General features: G+C 38.1%; 1 protein-coding gene across 1 annotated transcript in view; it reads left to right on the top strand.

Moving 5' to 3' along the window:
* ADH7 (alcohol dehydrogenase 7 (class IV), mu or sigma polypeptide) overlaps nt 1-11,412 on the top strand; it is a 16,207-nt gene extending 4,795 nt beyond the window's left edge. The window contains exons 2-8 of the mRNA XM_011943265.1: nt 1,603-1,704; nt 2,584-2,722; nt 3,040-3,127; nt 3,226-3,442; nt 6,121-6,381; nt 7,789-7,924; nt 11,270-11,412. Coding sequence (XP_011798655.1) covers nt 1,603-1,704; nt 2,584-2,722; nt 3,040-3,127; nt 3,226-3,442; nt 6,121-6,381; nt 7,789-7,924; nt 11,270-11,412 — 1,086 coding nt within the window. The remainder of the gene's footprint in view (nt 1-1,602; nt 1,705-2,583; nt 2,723-3,039; nt 3,128-3,225; nt 3,443-6,120; nt 6,382-7,788; nt 7,925-11,269) is intronic.
* Nucleotides 11,413-12,181: the final 769 nt, after the last annotated feature.

Here is a 12,181-nt window from a genome sequence, read left to right as displayed (position 1 = left end):
GTGTTAGCCAGGATGGTCTCGAACTCCTGACCTCGTGATCCGCCCGTCTCGGCCTCCCAAAGTGCTGGGATTACAGGCTTGAGCCACCGCGCCCGGCCCTCTATCACTCTTAAGCATAGTATGATTGATATTTACATCTTCACTGATTGATAAAATAGTTTCACTTTAGAAATAAATCTTGGGCCAGGCACGGTGGCTCACAGCTATAATCCCAGCTCTTTGGGAGGCCGAGGCAGGCAGATCACAAAGTCAGGAGATCGAGACCATCCTGGCCAACATGGTGAAACCTTGTCTCTACTAAAATACAAAAACATATTAGCTGGGCATGGTGGTGCACACCTGTAGTCTCAGCTACTCGGGAGGCTGGGCCATGGGAATTGCTGAACCTGGGAGGCAGAGGTTGCAGTGAGCCCAGATCATGCCACTGCACACCAGCCTAGCGACAGAACAAGATTCCGTCTAAAAATAATAATAATAAAAAAATAAAAATCTTAACAATGAATCCACCTTGAATTTGTTTGGGAATGTGGTAGGAGATTTCTAACTTCAACATTGGGTCATATTACACTGTAACCCATAACATTTTCATTAGTAAGGCAGAGGGTAAATATTAAAGTGAACTACTGATGGCTTTCAGCCACCCATCTGTTACCAGTGTATCACTCAAGAATCCATAGGAGCTCTCTAGGACCGTTGTGTTTGTTGACAAGATGAAGGTAACTTATTTTGCATCTGAATACATTAATTAAAATATTTTATAGGAGTCCTAGACAGATTTGGAGGGAGGAAGGTGGAAACAGTTTCTCTGTGTGTCTCTGTCTCTGTCTCTCTCTCTCTCTCTGTCAGAATTCAATAATCTTCACAAAATCATTTAATTGAATAACTACAGCATAACCAGTTGAATAACTGGACACCAGTCACTGGTATCTCCACACCTAGTTTCCACTACTATAAGATGACAAGCTTCAACCTGCCTATCAAGCCCTACCAGGTGCAAGAACTGGGCTAGGTGCAAAAGAGATACAGAGATGCAGACACAAATTCAGTCACCTGGGAACTCACAGTCAAATCTATATGCTTCATGATGTTCATGGTTCCCTTCAACCTTACCATGCTAATAGTCTCATTTCTTCACCATTGCTATATGATTATATACAGTTATTAAATACTGGTTTAAATACAGACAAGCCAGCAGCATTTTCTGTTTTATAAATTTGTCTCTTGTGAATAAGTGATACACAGAGGACAATTTTGTTAATCTATTAGATTTGAAATTATAACAAAATAACCTATTTCTGGGGGGAGGGATATTATGTGAACAGCAAACAAAAATCAATAGGTTGGGGAAAGTACCTCAGGTCTAGTCCATCTCTGCATCTCATGTGCTAGGTGACCGTGGATTCAACAGTTAGTCACTCTGGGCTGCATTTCTCATACCTTAAACAAAGGCACACACAAGGCTTATAATTCTAGTGTTTGATGAAAATCATTCTGGAAAACTTAGAATATTATATTTGCTCTTCTGTTCATATTTATACTATTCAAGGAGTCTGTGTTTAAAGGCATAATTTGGACCCATTATAACACTTGCCTATTTCTTAGGTTATTAAATGCAAAGCAGCTGTGCTTTGGGAGCAGAAGCAACCCTTCTCCATTGAGGAAATAGAAGTTGCCCCACCAAAGACCAAAGAAGTTCGCATTAAGGTAAGCATGAGCCCTGGAGAACTTAAGCCAAAAGCGTTATCAAACTTATATTGAATATAGCACTATTGTGAGACTGGATTCTTAAATAAGGAGATACTTCCCATGTTTGGAGTATTAATTCCCTTACTGGCTCTTGTATATTGTTAAGGATCTGGTTGTACTCGATGTGAAATTAATGAGTTCATTATCCTTTTAAAAAACAATGTGCTTTATTATACCTTTGATTTGTTGAATTTTTATTCATATAGCATCTAATTAAAAAATGGTTAATAATCATAGCTAAAGACTTTTAAAAAAATCTTCTGGGAAGCAGATTGTTTTGAGATTACTTTTCACAAAGAATGAAGAACTCACTTGTGCCTGAAGAAATGATAACTTCATGGAACATTTTCCTCCCTTTCTTTGGACAGAGCTTAACCTTAGCTTTGGATATCAGTTGTTGAGTAGGAATTGCTACCAATCTTTCTTTGACCCTCTTACTGTTACCTGAGCACTAGAGTAGCAGTAAGATTTTGCTCTTGCATGCCATTTCCTCTGTTCTTTGTTAAGAGAGCCCAAGAAGGGCCTAGCTATAAAAATCTACTTTCGGGCCATCACATGGTAACATCTGCATTCTGGTTCCCTCGCAAGAGCACCCATTTATTATAGAAAGGCACCAAGAGTCAACCTAGGGTTTGAGGGAGCAATATTATAAGTTCCATCAGAGAGGGATCTTGTCTGATGGTTGATTTTTGGCTCAGAATCATCTAAGAGTAAATGTTGTTACATTAGGCAATGACATTGACTAAACAATTATAATTTCCTCAAGAAGTTAAATATTCTCCCAACAGTGAATGATCAGATTGTTGATTGGTGCAATGTTTTTGTCTTTGAACACAGATTTTGGCCACAGGAATCTGTCGCACAGATGACCATGTGATAAAAGGAACAATGGTGTCTAAGTTTCCAGTGATTGTGGGACATGAGGCAACTGGGATCGTAGAGAGCATTGGAGAAGGAGTGACTACAGTACAACCAGGTCTATGCAGGTGTCAAGCCACAAGTTTGAAATAATTCAGCTTTGATTAGCCTATCAAAGGAAATAGCACATACTAGGAATTATTAGAGGGATCTTTAACACCATTCAGGGAAATAAAATGATACAAGAATGGATTTTACTGAGTAATGTTTAATTCGGCAAAACCTCAACCTTTAGAAGGCAAACCTTATGGTTTATAAACCTTAGAGTATCTGTTTAAAAGTTTTACCTACAGTATGGGCTCAATTCACATTTGTTAATTTCATATTTTAACATTAATGAACAGCATCTTATATCATGATGTTTTTTTCCTGTAGGTGACAAAGTCATCCCTCTCTTCCTGCCACAATGTAGAGAATGCAATGCTTGCCGCAACCCAGATGGCAACCTTTGCATTAGGAGCGAGTAGGTTTCAGTCATTTTTACTTTAATGTTATTCAAATTGTTTCTGTGCTAATTTTTGAATTGAGTTAATTAATACGTGTATTTGATGTATCAAATAGTATTACTGGTCGTGGAGTACTGGCTGATGGCACCACCAGATTTACGTGCAAGGGCAAACCAGTCTATCACTTCATGAACACTAGTACATTTACTGAGTACACAGTGGTGGATGAATCTTCGGTTGCTAAGATTGATGACGCAGCTCCCCCTGAGAAAGTCTGTTTAATTGGCTGTGGGTTTTCCACTGGATATGGGGCTGCTGTTAAAACTGGCAAGGTAAGAAATAGGGTGGGCTAGTTTCTTTGTTTCTTATTTCCTTTTCTTAAATGATGTCCTTGGAATCTTGAAGAGTTTTGGGGAAAAAAAAAAAAGCATTTAAAAAATATATTGCATATTCAGGCTGCCAAATCAACTGAAAGAAAAATACAAAATTCAGATTAGAAATTTTATTTTATTTTTTACGCTTGAGAATATTTATTGATTATATTTGCAAACTGCACCATTTCTCCATCTTTAAAATATGTCCCTTCCCCATCTGTTAAGTTTGTTAAGGTAGAATGATCTCAGTATTTCAGGCTTTTTTGTCAGAACTTTTACTCCTAGTTTCTTGTCAGCTAGGTAAGAATTATTATATAACTACAAAATAGAGTCATAAGTACATTATCAACTCCTCAGAAAAAAAGTATAATTATGTCAAATCACCTGTTATAGATAATATAAAGATCAATAAAATCATTAATCATTTGGATTACCACCTATGATGCATATCAGAAATAAAATACAGTAGTGTTTGTTGCCTATAATCAGTAATGCTGTTACAGTTCACCAAAACTGATTTCTCAATATACATTTTTACATCAACTGTGATGTTAGATAGGATCCCTGGAATTTTAAATTAATCACATGAATTTCACAAGGAAATTGGAGTTCAAGGAATTAAGAATCTTTGACCTAATACAGTATTAAAAGAAAAAACCTTTATCAAGAAACATAATTGAAAATTAAATTTCTAGATTTAATTTTTGTTTCTTCCACATCTCCTTCAGATTCAAATTTCTAAAATTTATATGTGTATCTAAATTTAATTACAAATGACTCAGAGTTATGATTTTTTTATTTCTTCTATTAAAAAATGGGATATATGTGCAGAACGTGCAGGTTTGTTACACAGGTATACGTGTGCCATGATGGTTTGCTGCTCCTCATCCTCTAAGTTCCCTCCCCTCATCCCCAGCCCCCAACAGGCCCTGGTGTGTATTGTTCCTCTCTCTGTGACCATGTGTTCTCATTGTTCAACTCCCACTTATGAGTGAGAACATGCGGTGTTTGGTTTTCTGTCCCTCTGTTAGTTTGCTGAGGATTATGGCTTCCAGTTTCATCCATGTCCCAACAAAGGACATGATCTCATTTCTTTTTATGGCTGCATAATATTCCATGGTGTATATGTACTACATTTTCTTTATGCAGTATGTTGTTGATGGGCATTTGGGTTGGTTCCAAGTCTTTGCTGTTGTAAATAGTGCTGCAATAAACATATGTGTGCATGTGTCTTTACAGTAGAATGATTTATATTCCTTTGGGTGTATACCCAGTAATGGGATGGCTGGGACAAATGATATTTCTGGTTCTAGATCCTTAAGGATTTGCCATACTGTCTTCCACAATGGTTGAACTAATTTATATTCTCACCAGCAGTGTAAAAGCTTTCTTATTTCTCCATAGCTTTGCCAGCATCTATTGTTTCCTGACTTTTTAGTAATCACCATTCTGACTGGCATGAGATGGTATCCCACAGTGGGTTTGATTTGCATTTCTCTAATGATCAGTGATGTTGAGCTTTTTTCCTATGCTTATTGGCCACATAAATGTCTTCTTCCACATAAATGTCTTCTTTTGAGAACTGTCTGCTCATATCCTTTGCCCACTTTTGAATGGGGTTCTTCATTTTTTTCTTGTATACTTGTTTACATTCCTTGTAAATTCTGGATATTAGACCTTTGTCAGATGGGTAGATCACAAAAATTTCCTCCCATTCTGTAGGTTGCCTGTTCACTCTGATGATAGTTTCTTTTGCTTTGCAGAAGTTCTTTAGTTTAATTAGATCCCATTTGTCAATTTTGGCTTTTGTTGCAATTGCTTTTGGTGTTTTTGTCATGAAGTCTTTGCCCACGCCTATGTTCTGAATGCTATTGCCTAGGTTTTCTTCTAGGGTTTTTATGGTTTTGGGTTTTACATTTAAGTGTATAATCCATCTTGAGTTAATTTTTGTATAAGATGTAAGGAAGGGATCCAGTTTGAGTTTTTTTGTATATGGCTAGTCAGTTTTCCTAGCATCATTTATTAAATAGAGAATCCTTTCCCCATTGCTTGTTTTTGTCAGATTTGTTGAAGAGCAAATGATTGTAGATGTGTGGTGTTGTTTTTGAGGCCTCTGTTCTGTTCCATTGGTCTATGTATCTGTTTTGGTACCAATAGCATGCTGTTCTTGTTACTGTAGCCTTGTAGTATAGTTTGAAGTCAGGTAGTGTGATTCCTCCAGCTTTGTTCTTTTTGCTTAGGATTGTCTTGGCTATACGGGCTCTTTTTTGGTTCCATATGAAATTTAAAGTAGTTTTTTCTAATTCTGTGAAGAAAGTAGCTTGATAGGGATAACATTGAATCTATAAATTACTTTGGGCAGTATGGCCATTTTCACGATATTGATTCTTCCTATCCATGAGCATGGAATGTTTTTCCATTTGTGTCCTCTCTTATTTCCTTGAGCTGTGGTTTGTAGTTCTCCTTGAAGAGGTCCTTTACATCCCTTGTAAGTTGTATTCCTAGGTATTTTATTCTCTTTGTAGCAATTGTGAATAGGAGTTCACTCATGATTTGTGTTTTTAACTGGAGGCCCTTTTCAGGTTTCACTTTTTGACCCTAACACCTAACATGTTCAAGAACATTCCTCTCCACAGGTCAAACCTGGTTCCACTTGCGTCGTCTTTGGCCTGGGAGGAGTTGGCCTGTCAGTCATCATGGGCTGTAAGTCAGCTGGTGCATCTAGGATCATTGGGATTGACCTCAACAAAGACAAATTTGAGAAGGCCATGGCTGTAGGTGCCACTGAGTGTATCAGCCCCAAGGAGTCTACCAAACCCATCAGTGAGGTGCTGTCAGAAATGACAGGCAACAATGTGGGGTACACCTTTGAAGTTATTGGGCATCTTGAAACCATGGTAAGACCCAAAATTTGAGAAGCCACAAAATACCCAAGTTATTAGATATGCACAAGGTAAATTTAATTCTCTATAACTTTATTAATAGTTAATAATGGAAATATCTCTGTGATTGTCAGTTTTACTCAGGCAAAAACTGATAATCACATAGCGATTTTGCCTAAAAAGTCAAATACGTAAGAGCAGGTTCGCTGGATCAAAGTTAAATACCATATCATACAACTCTCAGCTGACCAGAGGGCAAGGTAGTTAACCCTTCTAGATAATTGTTTTAAGTATGGCCTTCCTTGTGTATGTAGATTTCTTGGCAAAAGCGATTCTATCTCTTGAATGTCAGCAAAGTAAACATCAGAAGGTGACTGAGGAGAGGTGAAAAGGGATTATTCCAAATGTTGTGGTCTCTTCCCCTAAATCTGTGATCCATCAACCTTCTCACTCTTTACACCTGAGCTTTGTTTGCCCTCATCTGAATTCCCCTAGAATATGAACCTTCAGTTTTCTAACCATGCCTCCTGTATGGCAACCTGCAACACCAGACCTTCAGTTAGACCTGTAAAACAGATCCAGGGTTCCTGGAACTAGAAAGCTCCAGCCTGGTGTAGCATAAGGAGACTTGGAAAAATGGAATAAAGCCACTTTTGCTCAAGATTGAGTAGCAGATTAACTCACCTAATGCTTTTGGTAATTTAGGGATAAATAGTCCTTAATTTATCATTGTGCCATATTCTTTTCCTAGTGAATCACTTAGATTTATTTCATATCAACAAATAGCATTTTACGTCGTAAGTTTATGAAGCCATATGTGATACTGGATACATTATTAGAGCCTATTGATTTCCAGTCACTACTTGATGAAGGCTGGTCTCTAAAAATAATGCCATCTGTTGCTCCAATCTAGCAAGTATTAAATTATTAATAACTGGAAGGGCTAATGACCAGAAAATGAGAGATGAGTCTCAGAAATGCTCCCAAGAAAAGGGACCCTTTTGTCCCACATTTTAGTATTTTATTTAATTTTGAGACTAAACTTAAAAAGAAAACTATGCTAAATGATTTGGTATATTAATTCAATTTAGTTTAGTTCAAATGGCTTTCTAAGGCTTATCTGAAGTGGTGATATTGGTATGAAAATATCACAAGAATTTCCCCCGTGTTTTAGTCCATAGTACACTGAAAATGCCACAAACACTGACCACCTTGATTGCTGTTTCCTGCCTTAAAGGGCAAATGTGTATAGAAATTTAATTAAGGACTAAAGTTGCACTGAAACATTTTTAAAGCAAGTAAAAAACAGAAGATGGCTTAATTTAATTCCATGACTTTCCCGTAGTACATAGGTCATTTCAGAGCTTATGTTACACTGTAAGAGACATAGGAAGCAAACGATCTCCTCTATTTTAAACTCAGATTGATGCTCTGGCATCCTGCCATATGAACTATGGGACCAGCGTGGTAGTAGGAGCTCCTCCATCAGCCAAGATGCTCACCTATGACCCGATGTTGCTCTTCACTGGACGCACGTGGAAGGGATGTGTCTTTGGAGGTGAGGAAAGCAAAGCCTCTGGATGGGGAGTGATGACTTTCACTCTGTTGCTTGGCAAGTGGGAGAAGCCTGTTTCCTCAGGCCTTCTGAGTATGAGTATGAAGGGATCTAAAATGGAACTGTGACAATAAAAATACAGAAGATAATTCTCCACTGCTCACCTTGATGTAGGACTAATATTGGTGGACACATTTTTAATATTAGCATCTGCAGCTGAAGTTCCCCAAAGGCCTGAATGAGAGACACAAGTAGTGTTTCTATAGGGATGAATTATGTGACAGGAAGTTCAGATTTAATCCATTTTTATTACTATATGCAAGAATGTGTATTCAAATGAATTTATTCAATTCATAATAGCACCAACAAAAATCCCAGACCCAAAGCCAAAACGAACAACAACCTAAAAAAGAATTGTCACATTTTATGGGAACAGTTCAGATTCACACTGGAAGGACTTAGATTATCACTCAACAATTAATATTGTTTTAGGAAAGATGGAGCCAGGGTCACTCTGCTCAAGGCAGGTGACACAGTGAATCCTTTTATTTCCCTCCTCCACAAAGTCTCGTTTTCTAGTGCCTTCATACAGAGCTGTACTGGGTGCTTTGAGAATACTTCCAATATTGGAGTCTGCCTTAAACAATGTAAGGGGATAGTAACTGTTCAAGTACTTGTTAAGAGTATAAAAAGGAGGAAATGATTGTTCTTCATTTAGAGAAGTACATAATATAGTGAAGGATACAAAAACAAATATAAAAGAAAGATATGAAAATAAGTGTAGCTATAGATATTATAAAACAAATTATAAGAAGAGCTTTTTCACATTTATTCTACGTTAAAAGTTTTACATTAACATGTTAGTTTATTTTATTTCTCAGTAACTCTCCGAGGAAGCTACTTAATGAATAATAAAACTGAGACTGGGAACTATTAAGTTTTTTGCCCCTATAGCTCTCAAGTTGAGAATTGAAATTTAAAACTGGTCCATGGGAGAACAAAATTTTTCCTCTTTCTGCAACATTACTTGGGCGATAACAAAAGCAAGAGGCTAGTAGATATGGATGAGATTTTATAGAGAAGGCTTCTTAGGGAAAATAAAACTTGAAGAACAAAACAATAAGAGATATAAGTTAAACCTCCTTGCTTTGACTATTTGTGGGAAGTGGGAAGATTATAGATTATTCAGGAATATTAGAGATACAATTCAGTTATTCAGCAAATATTTGTTGAGTGTATACTGAGTACAGGCACCACTGTGTATACAGCGTACCATTCCAGGAGCTAGGAAGGGAGAAGAGACAAAACATACCAAGTCCCTGATCTCAGGAAGTGTGAGAATCCTCTCATTTTGCAATAGAGAGACTGACAATAAATAAATGAATGCAGAGTACACCATATCGTTACAAGTGCAAGGGTAAAAATAGAGGATGGGTAATAGGTAGTGCCAGAGGACCGGGGTGGAGGTGGAGGCGAATGCTATTTTATAAAGCTCAGGGAAGGCCTCCTTGATAAGGTAACATTGGGGCAAAAACATAAATAAGATATTCAAAAATCTTGGGAAAGAATATTCCAGGAAGGGAACATAGCAAATACAAAAGGGTGTTGGCAAGAGCCATAAGAATGAGGAAAAGGTCAGTATGGCTACAATGGGGTGAGGACAGAAGAACAGTCACAACTGGGGTCAGAGGACCTTAAATTATACAGGGCCTTTGGGCCATTGCAAGGTTTTAGGAGTTTATTCTGAGAGAGAAATAAAACCATAGAGGCTTCTGAGAGAGGTGTCACCTGATCTGACTTCCATTGTAACACTCTCCTTCTGGCTGCAATATGAGGAATACTCTATATGGGGCAAAGAGCACAAGCAGGGAGACCATGGAAGAAGTTATTATAATGCTGGAAGGAAAGGATACTGGCTTGGAGTGATGGGGCTGGTGAGAAGTAGTCAGATCTTGGATACATTTTGAAGACACAGCCAACAAGATTTGCTGAAATAGTTATTGCATGGTAAAAAGGGTAGAATCCAAGATTTTGGGGCCTAAGCGACAGGAATCATGTCACTATTATCATTTATTGAGAAGGAAGACTATGGAAAGAATAGATTGGGGGCTAGGATGGAAGTGGTAGATATCAGGAGTGGTTTGGGGCAGGTTACACTCAGAGATATCTGAATAAAGATGTCTATAAAATGTAGGCAATTGGGTATGAGTCTGTAGCACAGGTAGAGGTTTAGGATGGGCATAGAAACCTAAGTGTTTTAAGTGGAGTCTATCGAAAGCCACAAGACCAGAGGCGGTCACCCTAGAAGTAAATGTAGATAAAGAGGAGAAATGGACCAAGGACCAAGCCCTAGGAATCTTTAGAGTTAGAGGTCTGGGAGATGTAGAGGATCCAGCAAAGATCTGTGGAAGAAGTAACTAGTGAGCAAGGAAAATGACAATGATGACGGTGATGATGTAGTATCTAGAAGCTAAGGGAATACAGTGTTTGAGAAAAAGGGAGCCACCAACAGTATCAATTCTACCTAACAGTTCATATAAGAGCAGGACTGAGAAATGACCCCTGTCTGGGTCAAAATGGAGCTCAAAGATGACCTTGATGATAGCTGTTACAGGATAGTGCTGGGGGCAGGAGCGTAATCAGAGTGGGCTCAGAAAGGATGAGAGGAAAGGAAAAGGATCCAGAAACAATGAACTGGAGACAATTCTTTCTGTAAAGTCAAGAGTCTCTGTAATAGAAGCAAAGCTATGGGGTGAATGGAAGAAGATGTGGGTATCAAAAGAGTTTTTTTAAACCTTTGTTTCTTTTTAATTTGGTTTTATTTTTATTTTACTTTAAGTTCTGGGATACATGTGCAGAACGTGCAGGTTCGTTACATTGGTATACAAGTGCCATGGTGGTTTGCTGCACCCATCAACCCATCATCTAGGTTATAAGCCCCGCATGCATTAGGTATTTGTCTTAATGCTCTCCCTCCCCTTGCCCCCCACCCACCAACATGCCCTGGTGTGTGTCTTTCCTTCCCTGTGTCCATGTGTTCTCATTGTTCAACTCCCACTTATGAGTGAGAACATGCAGTGTTTGGTTTTTTGTTCCTGTGTCAGTTTGCTGAGAATGATAGTTTCCAGTTTCATTCATGTCCCTGCAAAGGACATGAACTCATTCTTTTTCATGGCTGCATAACCTTTATTTCTTATGCTGGGGCAAATACAGCTTATTTGTACACTGCTGGGAATTATCTAACACAGGGAAGGTGATAGTGCAGGAAAGAGAAGGAGTAAACATAAGATGATAAAAGGTAAAGATTACTTAGTAATGTCTAAAGAGAAAATGTGTCCTTATTTACAGGTTTGAAAAGCAGAGATGATGTCCCAAAACTAGTGATTGAGTTCCTGGCAAAGAAATTTGACCTGGACCAGTTGATAACTCACGTTTTACCATTTAAAAAAATCAATGAAGGATTTGAGCTACTCAATTCAGGACAAAGATAACTGTTTCTTATGATGGTCTTGTCTCTTCTCCACAGGCTACTTTTGAAATTTAGTACTTATAAATGTGCCTGTTTTCTTCATATTTTATTTCTAATTATTTAATCCAGCCAGATTGATACAGTTAATTACTTCTCTTTACCCACTGTATTAGTCTATTTTCATACTGCTCTTAAAAAAAACTGCCCAAGACTGGGTCATTTATAAAGGAAAGAGATTCACTTGACTCACAGTTCAGCATGGCTGGGAGGCTTCAGGAAACCCACAGTCATGGTGGAAGGCAAAGAGGAAGCAAGGCACCTTCCTCACAGGCTGCAGGAAGGAGAAGAGGGGAAGCAAAGGGGGAAGAGCCCCTTACAAAACCATCAGATCTTGTGAGAACTCACTATCATGACAACAGCATGGGGGAAACTGCCCCCGCCCCCTGATTCAATTACCTCCATCTGGTCTCTCCCTTGACATGCAGGGATTATAGGGATTACAATTCAAAATGAGATTTGGGTGGGGACACAAAGTCTAACCGTATCACCAACTTGGGATGCCATTGCACTTATCAATCAAGTGTTTAAAATCTTTTGGATTTTGTTTGTTTACCTAGTTGATCTCATTGTGGCTATTTTTATTTCATCATAAAGCTGCTAGTTATTTCAAGTAGGCCACAAAATTTCCTTATTTTACAGTTTTCAAAGTGCTTTCTCAAATGTGCATTTTTCAGATCCCTGTAGGCCAGGTATTGTTTTTACCATTTTTAGATGAAGACTAAGTTTGTGAA

Source organism: Colobus angolensis, unplaced genomic scaffold (genome assembly GCF_000951035.1).
Source record: "Colobus angolensis palliatus isolate OR3802 unplaced genomic scaffold, Cang.pa_1.0 Scaffold217, whole genome shotgun sequence".
Taxonomy (NCBI): Eukaryota; Metazoa; Chordata; class Mammalia; order Primates; family Cercopithecidae; genus Colobus; species Colobus angolensis.
Note: the sequence above shows the minus strand (reverse complement) of the source record. Positions and strands in the feature narration are given on the sequence as shown.